The sequence below is a fragment of the Chenopodium album genome, chromosome 2, assembly GCF_948465745.1.
Source record: "Chenopodium album chromosome 2, dcCheAlbu1.1, whole genome shotgun sequence".
Classification (NCBI taxonomy): domain Eukaryota; kingdom Viridiplantae; phylum Streptophyta; class Magnoliopsida; order Caryophyllales; family Amaranthaceae; genus Chenopodium; species Chenopodium album.
The window spans coordinates 82499871-82517168 of record NC_137835.1 but is presented as its reverse complement, the minus strand read 5'-3'; the positions used below and the strand labels follow the sequence as shown (position 1 = coordinate 82517168).

The window sequence follows — 17298 nt, the reverse complement described above, 5'->3', positions numbered from 1 at the left end:
ATATGGGTAGAAGAAGAAATGTAATAAACATGCTGCAATTATCAAGTGTACTAAAAGTAACAAGCAGTATAGGCTTACTAATGGCACTAGTGTTGGAGTCGAGTGAGTGGAATTTGCATTGTTGGAGACCTTTTCCGTTGAGAAATCTTGTCCTGCATAAGAGTTATTGAATCAAGTTTATATTAGTAATGCAGGTATTAATCAAATTAAAAGCTGTCATATAATCTAACAAAATAATTACACATAATCAATGTGATCAGATATACCTTGGAAGTTGGGTGTTGAGCTATCTAAATCTTCTGCATTCTTCTGATTATTCATCTTGGAAGTCCCTGTATTGTTCAACTCATATTCACATGTTAACAGAGGAACAGAAAGTAAATCATTCTTCATTGCGTCGTCAGAGAAATTTGCTTGAACATCACATTGTTCACTAGAGGAGCTTCTTTGTATCTCTTCTTCATCCTCCTCCTCAGACTCGGCTGTTCCACTGTTGTCATCAGCTTTAGAGGACTGTCTAGGGGAATCTAACTGCATTTCTTCATCTTTTTCATCGTCAGAAGAGCTTTCACCTGATGAATCAGTCAGCATCCCTTCTGCATGACCATCAGGAAGAGATTTTATGCTGCTGGAAGTTTCTTCATCTGCATTTTCTTGGCTGGTAGATCCTGACTCGGTCTCTATATCATCATCACTACATTTGCTTCTTAAACAAAGAAACAAACAAACAAATAGTCATCAACCGAATTTTAGCAATAATCATTCCCTCCCAAATTGTGATTAAATGAAACTATGAAATCTCCTCTTTCTGTTATCATTCGAGTTTAGCAAGGGGTTGTCATTTGTTTTGGTTGGAACTTGTAATTGAAGCAAGGGATTGAACTATTTCAGCTATATAACATAAGATCTTGGATTTAGCTTGTTCAAGTATTTGGGAACAACATGATCTTTAGATCTTATATTCATAGGAAAACAGAAACATCATTTAATTAATACATATAAACTTCTTACCTGACTTGCAAATAATAAGCCCTCAAACTTTATTTAATGCCAATAGAAACAAGAAAAAGACGTCTAAAATCCAAAATCATGCCAAAACTATAAACAAGGACAAATGGTCAATTGCCAAAGTTCGTTTAAAAAAACAAGCACATATAACACATACAAATAATGCATAACAGTTTACTTGAATCAAGAAAGAAATTCTTCAATATCATAATCTGTCAGCCAATGTATAACAAAATATATAAACTAAAAACATTATACATTATAATGAACATGTTTGCATAAACACATACCCTTGGCCTTGGCAGGCAAACCATGTAGGAGGTGGCCATATAATTTTAGAAAATTCACGATATAAAGAGGATAACAAGCGAAAGTTATCCCCTCTTCCTAGTCGATAAACTCCAACTTCGTCATCCTCGTAACCAAACAATCTTCCATCAGGGTTATCACGCCCACTATACTGAGTAAAACAATTAGCAGCAAACACAATACAGTTCCCTTTACACCCAGTTTTTGCAAAGAAAGAGTGATCAATACCAACAAAAATCACCCTCTCATTTCCAAAACTTTCTAAAACATCCCATCTTTTGCATTGCTCATTAAACTTGTATACCGTGAATCTTGAGTTTTTCGCCCTCGATTGCTCCCGTAACACTAAGTACAACTCCCCAGAAGTGAAGTCCACCACCAGCCGCTTCCTCCTGTCAGTAGGTCTACCGCCCCAGCATATTGGTTCGGACACAAACACACCTGCCACAGTCATTGCCTCAGTATCCAGCCTATAGAGCCTCCCTTCCCTGTCTATAGCACAGTACATTTTCTTGAACTCTACCACATCATCCAAGTAAATGATGTGCCAAGACTGCCAACAGTTGCGATTTACCCGCGATTGTAAACTCTTCCAAGAATACCTTGCTTCTTCATCATCATCTTCACTGTCATGTTCAACTACTAGGCTTTCTGCTATTCTTACAGTGAATTTTCCTAAATTGCCCTTGTGGTACAACACCAAGAATTCTACAAAAGGGGAAGTTGAACAGAGGAGAACTTTGTGAACACAGTCAGAATACTTGAAGTTATACCCTTGAGCAAGCTCAGAGACTCGAAACCGAGTCATGTCAAGAGTGGGTGGAAGCTTGGTAACTCGTTTCGCAGTGAGGGGGTGGCGAAGCCTGAGTTTCCCCGGGTTCGATTCCTGAACCTTGATCATCCATGACTTGAAAGAAGCAGAGGAAGGCTGAGAAGGGGTGATCAGATAAACGGAGCTTACTTGGGGTACTAAAGGGCGATTCGAAAGGTGAAAAGGAGGAGAGTCTGATGATGAAGAAATGGGAATGGAAAGAGGGAGATTAGGAGATAGGATGTTTACAGGTAGAGGAAGAGAACGTTTCCTCCATTTCCTACAAACCTGCTTAAAGAGGAGGATTTGATCTCGGGTTTTGAGTAATTTTGAGATTTTGTGGATGATTGGTCCAGGAAGATTGGACCATGAGTCATGCCGCGGGCGGGAACTGCTCATGTTTTGAGTAGTTCTGAGATGATAATGTTTTTATAGGTGATGTTAAGTTAATGTAGAGATGGGAGCCATGGAAGTTTCACGGTTGATGGATTTATGAAGGTTATAATGGAGTCAGTGATAATAATAATGATGGTAAATAAGTCTTCAGTTCATCATATTAATTGTTGATAGGATGGTTTGCAAAAATGTTTAAAATAAGGTTGATGAAAAATTCATTCGGAAAAAAAAAAAAAGGATGATGAAAAATAAGAAAGGATAACCATCAATTAAATACGAAATACACTAGTAATTTGAAGTGGGACAGCCTCAAAAGGGTTCGAATAAGATAAGTTTAGGCAACATAAGCTGAATATAATATAAATTACCTCAAACGTAATTTATGTATACAAGATGACAAGGTATTTGAAAAAATAAAACAATTTAATGGATCTATTCAATGAGTAATGTAAACTCACAAGTAACGAATAGCGTGAATTAATAAATGCTGGAAACATAAATCAAGTAATTGGATGACAAAGTAAGTATAAATGTATAATACCTACACAATATATATGAACAAGAAATGAAGCTTTTCTGATTTTATTTATTTATTTTTTTTTTTTTTTTTTTGACAGAAACAGGGGAAAGCCTTTATTCAAGCAAAGAAACATCAACTAGTACAGCAGAGTTAGCACATAGAGGAGTTTCCTCTATCCACACCCTAAGGCCAAAAGAAATGAAGCTAAGGTAATAATAATACTCCATCATAATTTATAATCAAGGTAATACCACACTAACCGTACAATATCAATAGCAAGTCCTAATAAAAAAAAAATTCAAAACCAACAAGAACTTAGATGAAGGTAAGACTGTAAGAGATCAACGTTTCCGAGGGAACTAAGTCATCAAGAGTAACTTTCAATATAAGCATTTACCAAATTAACAGAAATTTATGGGATGTGGGTACAAGAGTAAATGATTCAATGATTTAAGTAATAGGCAAAACTCTTGTGCAACTCATTACTCATATGTTCTACATTTAGACAACCAAAAACTGTACTGCATTAGGTATTTAGGAGAACTATTAGCACAGTCTAAATCTAAAACACAAGCTAACATATATACATAGAAGTATAAGAAAAGTCAATTAAGCCAATTAAGAGCAAATTTCAAGACAGCCCCCCTCCTACAGGCTTGCCAAAATCTACATTTCCATAAAAAGATACCACCTTTGACACACCGGCAATTTCTTCCTCCAGTTCATCGGCCAATTTATCAAGTGCAGCTACTTCTTCAAGGAGTTTTGATTTCTTTTCTGCAATTTGGGTCTAACTTGTCGAGAGAATCCATCAATTGCTTACTTTTGTGTAGCTCTACAGCCTTTTCCACAAAAGGAACTAACCAATCTACTTTGAATTGCATACTTCTCAGGTCAGACAATGTAGAGCTTAGGTAATCAGCTTGGGAATCAGTCAAGGTACACACTGGATTTTCTTCGAGAATAATTACTGCAGTTGCTAGTGACTCTAATGCTCTAGAGACAATGTCACCATTACGGATGGTTATATTTTCTATCAAGTTTCCATGCTTAGACCATACCTTTTGCAATGTCGGAAATAAAGTAGACCTTATTTCAAGTCCTTCAAATTTGATTGTTGAGTTATCACTTTGGTTGCTCTATCAAAAATACAGAGGTAAGGTTTCTAGCAAGTACTAGTAGCCAAAGGATCTGAAAAGACTAAAACAGGAGTAATTTTGATTCAAACCTGACTCATAGAGGTTATATAAGCCCTTGATACTGAGTGAGTGATCTGAGTATTGTTGCATTCCACCCTTGAAGCCTCCAGATGAAATGCTGATCAACAAGAACAGTCATCAATGCAAACAGTAAACTTGAATAAGAGTTGAAGGCTATGATAAGACAGTTTAATTTGGACAGAAAGGGTAAAACATTGTGAGTAGTTACCTTGCTCATTGACATTCTTCACATCTTCTGTGATAGATTTAATTCTCGTAGTTTCCTCTCGTGCTTCGGAGTTGGAAGAATTTCCTGTAGTTCTCTCTTGTGTTGCAGAAGTAGAAGCAATCTCAGTGGTTCCGTTTCTGGATTTAGGTCCAGATAATGGAGCAGAACTCGTATGTGTATGCTTTCGTGAAGGAGCACCTTCTTGATTGCTTGTGACAGGCAACATCTCATCACTCTCTATAGGTTCCCTTCATAATTAAACATACAAAAGGTTTGTTTAAATGGAATTAAAGGTATGTTTTTACTTGGCCTAACAGACAAGGATAATATTAACAATTCTTTAATGCCAAAGTCGATGCTCTGACAAAGAAAGTTTATTACTCGTTACACAGCAAGATGATTTTTCGATACACTTGCTTGATCAAACACTTCACAGGGGTAGATTATGTTCTCTTCATATGACCGCAGGAAGTAAGGCAATTGCATCACATACAGAGTACAAATATCTGAAATTCAAGGTGCAAAGCAGGACAGAACATGAAATTTATAACTGACATATGCTAATAAGTGCAGAAATGAAATACAGAATATCATCAAAACTACCACCCCAAATCACTACCAATCTACAATTCAATTATTCGAATTCTTTAAACCTTACTTATCTATTTTTAATTCCTAAACTTTTTCAACACCCTGCAGATTGGATACAATGTCAAAGATAACAAATAAATGCCAAAACAAAATGTTGGAGAAAACACATAGGAAAATATATACTCCAGTCCTGGAGGTAGCAGGCTAGCAGAATCATAGTTAATGAAGGACAAAAAAATAATATTCCTTATTTTGAGTGCTTTAAGACAATAACAGAGTATCATCAACAATTCAACATACTTTTGTTTCTATGTGATCCTTCAGACAAAGTGTTAAAACCAGATAAACAATCTTTATTCCTAAATCCTTTTGCTGATTGCTAGGCTGCCCATGCGTGTCTTTGTAATCAGACAGTCCATTTCCGTAACCTTTTCTTCTACTTAAAAAAAGTACTACTTTCGTAGCTTAAAGATTACCCCGAGCAAACTATAAGGGGCGGAGGGAGTATTAATAACACAAATTACCTATGAAAGGGCACAAAGACAGGTGTGTGATCCTGTGAAATCCACTCTGGAGGTGACCAAAGATTGGGTGGAAATCCAGGGTAAGATGATATTGGCTTAAATTCTTCAGCACTCATTTATTTTCTCTTTTTCCCCAGCATCCCTTCAGAGAAAGAACAAAAAACCATGATCAAGTTTTAAGAGTTCTAGAGTAAATTTTTTTATTACAAGAATAAATTTTAAGGCAGGACAAAATCAGTTGTTAAGTCTGCAAACTAAATTTAGAAAAGGAGATTAGGACTTTCGGACAAAGGAACATTTTCAGAAATACGGGGAATATTATTTCCTGGGATAAATGGATGGCTGGATTGTTAAACAACCATCTCAAAGGCCACCTCAATGATAAAGAACTACATGATTGAGAGATCAATTATACAACTAGTCAAATATACACGACATTAACTACTAATCAAGGCAAGAAACACAGGAAAGTTCAACCTAAATGATTTTAATTTACCTGCTATATACTTGTAGCATTTTATCCTGCCAGAACCAAGATGGGGGCGGCCACAGCAAATTACAAAGAGCTTGGTAAAATATATCTGGTTGTGAATTCGTTCTGTCACCAGCAGCAAAGCAGTGTATATATATCCCAAGACTTTTGGCTACTTCTTTGAACTCGGACTTGTTGATATAAGAATCTTTCAATATACTTTCATTGAAAAGGACAAAGTCTCCTCCATGAGATATAAGGCTTTGAGTGGAGACCATAAAGCAATAATCAAAACCCAAAAACACAGCTTTACCCCCAAGAGACTTTCTCTCATCCCATTTACGTTGCATCCGATTCAACTTGTAAACCTTCCTAACATCAACAAACAGATAAACTTCATCACTCGATTCAACTAGCCTAAATGAGTGCAGACCATCAAAAATCCTATGATCAACAACAGTTTTAGTCACGTGGAACGTAATATGATCAATAACATACAATCTTCCACCATCATCAACAGCATAAACCATTCCCTTAAACCATAATACATCCCTAAACCGCAAGACTAAGCTTTGGCGAACATAGCCCCAATCTTTATTTCCCAATTTGAGACCAATCAAAATCCCATTTGAGTACAGCTATATAGCATTACAATCAGTAGCATAAACAGATTTTTGAGCAGGATTCAAGCATAACACAACTTTGCAACCTTCAATTGATATGTTTCTATCTAATTGAGGATCAATAATACGTCTAATGAGATACCCTTTACCAATTTCAGAAACTCTAAATTCCAGTAAATTAAGATATTTAGGGTCATTCATTCAGATAACATCCCTTGAAAGAGGATTCATAATATGAAGTTTTCCAGGTTTTCTTTCTTCAACAGTTAAAATCCAACCTTTTGAGATTGAATTGGGTTCATAAATAAGGGGTTGAACATGGAAAACAGTAGAAACTACTAGATTATAGCGATTATGATCAAACAATTTATCATAAAATGGGAGAGATATAGTTATAGAGAGAAAAGGGATTAAGAGTCTAGGGTTTTTGCGAAGGGGTAGAGAAGATCGCCATTTCTTACATATTGATCGGAATTTGCAGACTTCGGTGCGATATGCGAGGCGCTTTCCGATCGCCAAAAGAAATTCCGGCGAGAGCTCCGACCAATCTACAACATGGCTTTGGCGATATCTCCCAGTTGGACGCTGCTCCATCATTGTTATTTCGCACGTGTGAAACCAACTCAAAACTCTCTCTTTTCTTTTTTTTTTTTTTTTTAAAAGAAAACTCAAAACTCTCTTTCTCTCCCAAGTCAATAAAAATTAAAAACTGATGAGAAGTGATTTACGGAGTAATTATTATTTTTATTAGTTCCTCGTCCCCGAAAGAACGACCTATTTGGGTTATTTTCGCGGGTATTAAAAAACTTAATTTGCATGTACAAATGTATGGGAAAACACAAGTCACTAATAATTTGCAATTAATAACTATAGAGAGAAAGTCCTAGATGTAAGTTTTTATCATTATCCTATGCTTAATAGACATGATGTAATAATGCACTTATCCATGTGATGCTTTATTAGCCCATAAGATTAATTAAAGTACTCCGTATTGTTTTACAACAACCAATATTATTAAAATACATAAGATTACTTTTAAAAGGAAGGGAAATGAATAGATGTTGGGAAAAACAAATGGGTTATTCTTTTTGGGACTAAAATTATGCCAAATGGGTCGTTAGTTCTTTCAGGGACGGAGGGAGTATTATTATCACTCCATAGTAGAATAAAGGAGTTTAGTCAACCATTAATAAAAAAAGAACAATTTTATACATAGCCCTTAGGGCAAAATATAAGCATTATATACGCACTAGAAAATTGTGTAAAGTCAAGAAATCATGAAAATATAAACACTAATTACACTAATTTATGCGTGTTTTTGTCATAAATTTCTAATTTTATACCATTTTCAAGAGTATATTAAATGCTTATATATAACCCTTAGAGCTACATATAACATTACCCAAAAAAAAAAAAAAAAATAAAGCTTTATATAAATATAGTTTTTTTTTTTTTTTTTTTTTTTTTTTTTTTTTTTTTTTTTTTTACAAGCATAAATACAAGTTTTCAAAATCATGATTATAAAAAATAGTTCAACATCAATTCATTAATACAAAGTCTCCCTAATTTATTTAATGTAATAATAAGTATTTGAGCTAAACGTCAAAAAAACAAGGAAATCAATATTTAAACAAAGTTTAATTTTACAATTCGGTTTTTGGTTTGGATTGGATCCAATTAGTGTCAATTTGATCCAATCTGAAAATCCGAATTTCCAAAAAACCTCAATCCGATTTAAAGTTTGAATCTGATCCGAATTGATAATTTAGTTTGGATTGGATTAAATTTTGGTTTAAATCCGAATTATGGAAACAGATTTTGTTACAAATTTAAAACATTAGATTATGAGACCAGTTAAATAGGTAGCTTTCATTATCAAAATGGTAATAATGCACAGAATGACAGAATTCATAATCAAGCTAGCTTCAATTCTTTCTTTTACTTCCGAAAATACAAGCAAAAACAGGAAAAGTCTTGTACAATTCATATTTAATTAGAACCTGATCTCCATTAGACCTCAAAAAACTGCATTAGGAGAGCTCTCCCTCGTCTCTACAATCCAAAATGGTGAAAATGCTAGCTTACATCCATACATATATAGCTAAGAACTGTACAACCAACTAATAGCAGATTCATGATAAAACTCCTCCTAAAGGCTTATCCAAATCAACATTTTCAGAAATACAAATAGGTATCTCCTTTGACACACGGGCAACATCTTCGTCCAGTTCATCGACCACTTTATCAAGATGAGCTAGTTCTTCAAGGAGTTTTGATTTCCTTTCTTCAATTTGGGCCTTACATTTGTCTATAATGTCGAGAGAATCCATATATGGCTTACTGTTGTGAAGCATTGCAGCCTTTTCTACATAAGGAACTAACCAGTCTACTTTGAATTTCATGCATCCTAGATCAGACAATGTGGAGCTTAAGTAATCAGCTTGGGAATCACTCAAGGATCGAGCTGAGTTCTCTTCTAGAATAAGTACTGCAGTCGCCAGTGACTCTAATGCCTTAGAGACGATGTCAACATTGCGGATAGTGATATTTTCCATCAAGTTTCCATGCTTAGACCATACATTTTGCAATGTCGGGAGTAAATTAGACCTTATTTCGAGTCCTTCAAATGTAACTGTTGAGGTATCAGTTTTGTTGCTCTGTCAATAAAACAAGAAGTGCCCAAGTGAACAAGGTTTCTAGCTTAGTAGACAATGCAATATATAGAATCGAAAAGGCTTACACGATCGACTTGTGCAATTTAGTTTAGTACATACCTGAATATTAGCCCTTGAGCCAGATTGATTTCTGATTTCCTCCCTCAAAGTCTCCATATGAAATGCTGATAATAAGAGAGGTCAGCAAAGCTTAAAGTTCAAGAAAAGTAAAAAGGCTTAAACATGGATGGAAAAACATTACCTTCCTCAGCTACATGCTCTACTTCATTTGTAAGAGTTGTTGCTCCCTCTTGAGCTGCAGAAACCGAAGCCTTCACACTGACTTGTTTAGCAAGATCAGGGGTATTTGATTTAGTCATCTTAGCTGCAGATGTTATAGGAACCTCATGCATTTGTTCTGGTATAACTGCTGAAGGTGTCTCAGCACTTGTTACTCTCTCTGGTGTTGCGGATGTAGAAGGCATCTCAGTGGTTATTAGTTCTGCAAGTTGTGGTACAACTGCTGAAGGTGTCTCAACAATAGTTGCTCTCTCTTTTGTTGCGGGTGTAGAAGGCATCTCAGTGGTTTTTTCTGCAAGTTCAGATTCAAATGATGAAGGCATCATAACAGTTGCTGTTTCCAATCTGGTGGTAGATGTAGAAGTTGCCTCAGAAATGTTTTCCACTGGTTCAGGGTCAAATGATACAGGAGATGCATCATCTTGACTGTTGGCATCACTTTGTATCTCCTCATTCTCCTCTGTCTCCCTTCACAAACAAACATGGAAATATCAATGTTCAACCTCAACAATCCAAGAATACATTGAAAATAAAAAAGCAACACTAATACTTGTATGAGTTATGAGTTGTATTGTTTTTGTATTTCTTTTACTTATTATATGATCTCAAACCATCAGCTAGCCCTCCTAGGAGATAACCAGTGAAACTCTACAATTCCAAAGCAATTAATCTGTTTTGATCTGAGTTAACAAAGTTACTGTCAAATGTTGTTTCAAACAATTATTTAATTTCTGTGTTAGACGGAGATAACCAACCTATCCCATATTCCCATGTTAGCTTTAAGTATCAAAATACAGGTCCTAGACTCCTAGGTCACACGAAATGCATCATTTACAAGAGTAAAATAACCACCAGATTTCATCAAAAGCATTGAAACATTGTAGTGTGACTAGTCCAATAGTCCCATATTTTGCTCATGCATAAATCCCAACTCTTTTTTTTTTTTTTTTTTTTTTTTTACACTTCCAAAGCGAATCATATCATGTTTAGAACTTTTGTAACACCGTGCACAGAAATATAGAAATCAAATTACTATATATGGCGTATGTTTCTAAGCAAAGTGATGCTTGCCAAGAGGCTCTAAAGCAAGAACAGTGCATAAATATCACAACACATGATTTACGAATGGATGAACACTAAGAATAACGGTTCTAGCATATTCATCAATTTTCAAACACCAATTACATACCCATTTCACCATAAAATCCAATCCACACCATTTGTTTATGGAAAGAACAATCAAGTCTCATAAATCACCGCGTGAGTTCCTCTACCGACTTGCACTCCTAAAATCCCATCAATCCCACAGTAATTAATTAAGCACTTGCCACAAAGCCTAAAATGCATGCAATGAGGCAATTTTTCACCCCAGATGTTATCACAAAGCAATAGTATGCATAAACATAAAACTTAAGGATTTGAAGATATTATAGGAAGTACTACTTTACTATTATACCTTTGGTGCTGAGACTGCTGACCGTGACATTGACAAGGCGATGATCCTACATTCCAAGCCCAAGGTGGGCATGACCACAACAGCAAGGGAAAACCCGTAAATTTCGAAATTGGCTTAAAATTATACTCACTACATCCGCCAAGCCGAAACACCGAGATATCTGCTCCACTTTTGGTTGGATCAGGGAGTTCCCAACCAGTCCTGCCATACTTTGGAAATGCATCGTTGGAGAAGACTATGCAATTGTTCAAGTTGCATGTGGAAAATTCCGAGGCCGGAGTAAAGAAACAATAATCCCTTGTAACAAACATCACCCGATCCCCAAAGGGTAATTCCAAGTTTCTCTTCTTGATAAACAAGGAGTGTTTCTCAAGAGGGTAATTTCGTACATTTTCGCAAGAATATGAGGGGTAAATGAGACTTTTTTGTTTGACTCACTAACTTTTCATCAAACTGTCGTTAAGTCTCAATTTTGATGGAGGAATGCTAAAGAAATCAACCAGTGAAACTTTACCCAGGTTACCTACTCAATTTACCCAATTTGGGCAGCGAGTGGTGGTGTTTTACGAGCACAATAGCTGAAAATCTGAAATATATAGTCTGTATTTTCTGTGAAGAACACCCAAAATCCGAAGATCCTCTTCAATGGAGTTTCAGAAGCTCAAAGGCTACTTCAATGGAGGAAGATGACACCCTTACCCTTTGGGGTTGATCTTGCCCTTTTTTTCTCCCATTTATTTTAGGGATTTCGTTTTATTTGGCGGCGAAGCCGCCGGAATGGTGGTGTTGGTGGGGATGGGTGAGGATGAAAGCTTGAGCTCCTTTAATGGCTGATGTGAGAAAAGGAAGAAGAAGAAGAATAACGTGTGGTTGTTGTAGACGCTGTCGAATTGGAGGAAACCCAGTTGCTGAGGAAGTCGAAGGACATTTATGCCGTTAATTTCACCATTTGACGCCGTCTTGATTAGTCCAAGTCAGCAAATATAGTGGATGTACAGATAACACTTATTCTGATTATAATAGCATTACTTTACAATTCCCAATGCATTTTAATTACAAAAATGCCATAAGAGATACACTTCTTGTTTATCAAGAAGAGGAACTGGGGCACGCCCATCCCCAAATGTCTTGACTTCAACCCACATAGTTCCTGACTTAATCTCTTCATACAGCTTGTAAACTTTGACAAGTCGTTGTGATGTCCTCTCAACCAAGTATAACTTCCTCGAGCCCTTGTTCGGGATGGAGAAAGGGGGCGACCCACAAGAGTATCGACAGCCTCGAAAGTCTTTCCATTTATGGTATGAACCTTTCCTTGTCGATCAACTACAATTATCATTCCCTTGTACATGATAATATCATCAAACCTACATATCGATCCGTGTTTCACCTCGATCCATGGCAATTCCAACTCATCTCCATCCTCCTCATCTTGATTATTGTTAAACGACAGATACCCACCCAATCGACCCCCGTCATGCAAGGCAAGCAAACCACAATAATCCGCCGAGGGGAGCGAATGTGAAGAGGTCATCAACACTTTATCAAACTCTCGATGGACACTTTCCTCGTCGTTATTGGAAAGTGTAACATGATAAGCTACCGCAAGCTCGGTGGATCGAAACCGATCAAAGTCGAAACTCCCATCGGTGAGAGACCATGAAAGAAGGGGAGCTTTCGAAAAAGGGTGGCAAAATTGGATGTCGCCTTTGGTGGTCTCGACAGCAGAGACCATCCAAGGAGAGTAAGAAGACGAAGGGGCAGAGCGACAACCGAGAGGGCGGAGAAGAGAAACAGAGGAGAAGTAGAGTTTTTTACGAGGAGTGGAGTTGATCGGAAGTGGCAAGATTGTAGAAATGGCGGTCGACCGCCGCCATTTCTTGCATGTTAGACGAAACCTTCTAAGATCATCAATGTCTTCTTGGAGGTGTGTAGCAATTGATCGAACTATCTCCACAGGAAGGTTGGACCAGTCTATCCGTGGCCGGATGTTCCTCATTTTCACCGGATTTTCACTGAAATGGAGAGGTATTACTTGTATAGTATATGCCTTAGATTTTTCATTCTTAGTGCAAAGTTAACACCCGAATAAATCTTAAGAGAATCAGGCTAGCTGAGTAGTGACTAAATGTTTTTTTAAGTGGATTGCTAAATACCGCCAACGTTTTTTATCAAACCGCCATCATTTTAAGTAAAGGGACTTTCTTGCCCTTAATAAATATTTACCCAATTATTTAAAAAAAAAATTTTAACTTTAATTAATTGACTACAATTACCGCGTCACTACCTACATCGGACCACCACCACTAATAGATTGACCACCACCACGAACAGAAAAGTTATCGGAAATGGATGATAATCACGGTGATTCGTCGGAAAACCAACCGCAATCTCAACCCTCGGCTTTTGAACAAGTACGATTATTTATTTAATTAGCTAGTTGTATATTAATATGATTATAAATTATGCTGAATTTGGAATAAATTATAAATTAGATAGTTGTATACATATATGTTGCCGTAAAACTTGATGTGAAACCGGTCAACCGGTGCACGAAACCGGTCAACCTCCCCGGAAATCGGTTTTATGCTGCGGTTGACCGCAGTTGTTAACCGTTTTTGACCACCGGTTGGCCGTGTTGGTCCACCGGTTTTCCACGCAGGTTACCGTGGGCAACCGGTGCTGAAATCCGGTTATCCGTCACGGTCAACCGGTGGTAAAATCCGGTAACCCATGTTGGTCAACCGGTTTGCAGCTCCAGTTGAGTGTGGTGACGGTGCTTTTTTTTTTTTTTTTAATAAAAACTAATATTATTGTATTAACTTTTATACTAGTATGAATAATATAAATAAATATTATTCTATTTAAGATTATTATTATAATTATAATTATAATTATAATTATTAATGTTATATTGTTCGTTATTATTAATTAAAAGAATTATTTATTTGTATCAGGCGTCATTATCAGATTACGGCGGTGATGGTGTTGATTATAGCCCGCATTTTCAGACTAGAGAAGTTTTCCCGACCTATCAAGCAGCTGTTGATTGGGCTAGAGAAATTGCCACTCCATTAGGGTTCTTTTTGACAAATTCATCGTATAAGAAACAAAGAAATGGGCTTCCAATTAATTACATGAAATGTGATCGGGGGGAGAGAAACAGAGGGGAAAATCGGGACCGTGAAAATGCCACACGGAAGAACACGAAGAGCAAGGGTTGTAAATGTACGTTTCAAATCTCGGCTCGATGTTTGCGGGACATGGAATGATGGATAATTAAATCTAAAAAGGGCTTGAAAGGCATGCATAACCATCCGCTCATGGTATATCGAGAGGGTCATCGACAGGTTAGTGGTCTTAGTCCAGCTGCAAAGACGCTTGTTATTGACATGAGTTCTGCTGCAGCCAAGCCGCGTCACATTATGGCAGCCGTGAAAGAGAAGTTTCCGAATGAGAGCCCTAACAAGAGACATATCTACAATGTGAGAAGTCGTGCTCGTCTAGATGCTTGTGAAGGTGGAGATGTTGCGCACCAGTTTGTTCACTTGGCAAATGAGTACAAGTATGTCACTTGGATAAATGTTGATCCAGATACCCGTGCTATCACCCATGCTTTTTTGGCCCACCCAGAGATGGCTAATATGTTACGTACGTATCCACATGTCATTGGGATGGATTCTACGTACAAGACCAACAGATATAACATGCCATTCTTCGAGCTCGTTGGTGTCACGCCTACAAATCAAAACTTTTTGATCGGATATGCCATATTAAAGAGCGAAACTTATGAAAGCTACAAGTGGGTTTTGGAGAAATTGCAGTTGTACATTGGATTTGAGGTGGCTCCGAATGTTTTTGTTACTGATTGTGAGTTGGGGTTGATGAAGGCTTTGAAAGAGGTCTTTCCAAATTGTGCGCATTTATTATGAGGGTGGCACATTAACAAGGATGTATTGGGAAGGGCGCACATTTTGTGTGGGAAGGATATGTTGATGGCCGAGAGATTTCGAAATGGTAGATGGAGAAGAGTAATGTGTTCGACCACTATTGCCGAGTATGAGTTAGAGTTGCAAACTATGAAAGCGACATGGGGAGCATCGAACCCACCACTGGTGAAATACGTCGAGGATCAATGGTTGGTCCACAAGGAGAAATTTGTGCGAGTTTGGACGAATTTGGTGATGCACTTCGGCAATGTCAACACATGTAGAGTAGAGAGCCAACATTCCGTACTTAAACAATGGTTTGACAGTTCTACAGGAGCATTAGACACTATCTTCCGTCGTGTGCACAACAACATTGAGGGTATGCTAATTGAGATTCGTCACCATTTAGAGGACTCGAGACGGCGAATGGGGTCACAACACAACATCATGCCTTTGCTTCATCTTAACGGCTTTATGTCATTTCGAGGTCTTGATATTTTACAGGATGAGTTGAAGAGGATGAGAGAGTTATCTGATGATGTGTTGGATAGGTGTGGGTGTGCGTTGCTGACGACGCACGGTCTCCCATGTGCATGCACCATGTGGACAGCAATTCTTGCAGGGATAGGGTTGTATTTGGATCAGGTCCATCCATTTTGGAAAACACTAGTGATCGGTGAGGGCATTGACATTCCTGTTTTTGCTGATGAGTCGGAGCAGGATGCAGCCTTGTTTAGGTCTTTGGTCGATGAGGTCTTAGATCGTGTTCCAAGCTTTGTGCGGGGTATCAACCGGGTCCTATTTGAGGAGCTACACCGAGATCAGACTGATTTTACTGATCCAGAGGTCAACGAGACAACAAGGGGTCGACCACCGACAGGTCAATGGTCTACGTCTACTAGGCGTAATCGCAGCAGATTTGAGCATATTTTGGGTTCTCGTGGCCGTCGAGGTGGACGTAGGGGTGGTCGTCGGGGTGGTCGTACGACACCGATTTATACAGCTTCAGGTTATTATTATTATTATTATTATTATTATTATTATTATTATTATTATTATTATTATTATTATTATTATTATTATTATTATTATTATTATTATTATTATTATTATTATTATTATTATTATTTATGGCTAATTTGTGCACACTTGTAGGGAATGATTTGAACTTGGAGGAATTCGCATATTTGGATAAAGTTCCAGCCTTCATGCTTCCATTTCTACGAGGGTGGAGTGATCCGCTTGGTGATGGTAACTGTGGATTTCGATGTGTTGCAGATTTCTTCATAGGTGACCAGCATAAATGGATATTAGCTCGACGATCGATTGCAAATGAGTTTGGTCATCATCGAGACATTTATTCTCGAGTGTATAGAGTTGAACAGTTAGATGTTGCAATCAACCGTATCACATGGACTGAAGGGAGATGCGGCACAGATCATTGGATGGTTGCTTTTGATGACTTGTTTCCGATTGCTAACTTTTATAATGCCGCTGTCATGTGTTTTGGTGTTGGTATAGATGGTCGTGGTGTGTTCCCATGCATCACTGTGCTACCTTGGACTGCTCCGTTGCGTCCTAGCTTGACACTTTAACACGTCACGATCTTTTTGCGGCCCCATCCAAATTTGCGTGGCGATGTGACCTGCGTAACTGGGAATGAGACTACCATCCTTGGGACCACCCGGCATTTGAGCTTGAACAAGCCATGAAGTATCATTCGATGCTCGGATAACACGAATTTTACGAGTTCGGGAAGTACCAACTCCAGTACTCTGAAATCTACCATCAGCACCTCTCTTCAAAGTGACTCCAGACGACGTCTGGCCTTGCTCTCCCCTGCCTCCCCGGCGTCGAACAGATCTCAAACTCTCATCATCGTAAATCAAATCATTAATTTGATCCTCATCCCACTCTTCCTCTTCCTCCTCCTCCTCCTTGTCCTCACCCTCACGTCCCTGAACCTCATCATCAACACATGCTCCATCAGCTATAGGAGCTGATGACCTCAGTCTCCTAGTCGAAGCAGTCACTGCACGAGTCCTTGTATGTCTCTCACCCGAGCCATCAATACGATCAAACGTCATTTTGAGCCTACCCAACTGTCGTCATAACCAAATGAACAAAATATTTACAATCAATTATAATAATAATGATAATAAAATAACTATAATAATCATAACTGTAAAAAAAAAAAAAAAACCAATAACAATCATAATATTAGTCCCTCACTTTTTCATAATAATAATGATGATAAAAATTAGTATTGTGACCATT

General features: G+C 37.6%; 3 protein-coding genes across 3 annotated transcripts; 2 read left to right on the top strand and 1 right to left on the bottom strand.

The window, feature by feature from the left end:
- Positions 1 to 6270: 6270 nt before the first annotated feature.
- Positions 6271 to 7279, bottom strand: LOC145577798 (uncharacterized). The gene is made up of 3 exons (XM_081635240.1): positions 6893 to 7279; positions 6403 to 6697; positions 6271 to 6320 (listed from the first exon to the last, which is right to left on the bottom strand). Exons 1-3 carry the CDS (start codon positions 7277 to 7279, stop codon positions 6271 to 6273), a joined length of 732 nt encoding a protein of 243 aa, XP_081491366.1.
- Positions 7280 to 14415: 7136 nt separating this feature from the next.
- Positions 14416 to 15024, top strand: LOC145577791 (protein FAR-RED ELONGATED HYPOCOTYL 3-like). The gene has a single exon (XM_081635235.1). The coding sequence runs from the start codon at positions 14416 to 14418 to the stop codon at positions 15022 to 15024; it is 609 nt and encodes a 202-aa protein (XP_081491361.1).
- A 63-nt stretch (positions 15025 to 15087) lies between these two features.
- LOC145577783 (uncharacterized) lies at positions 15088 to 16616 on the top strand. Its single transcript, XM_081635231.1, has 2 exons — positions 15088 to 16030; positions 16177 to 16616. Exons 1-2 carry the CDS (start codon positions 15088 to 15090, stop codon positions 16614 to 16616), a joined length of 1383 nt encoding a protein of 460 aa, XP_081491357.1.
- Positions 16617 to 17298: the final 682 nt, after the last annotated feature.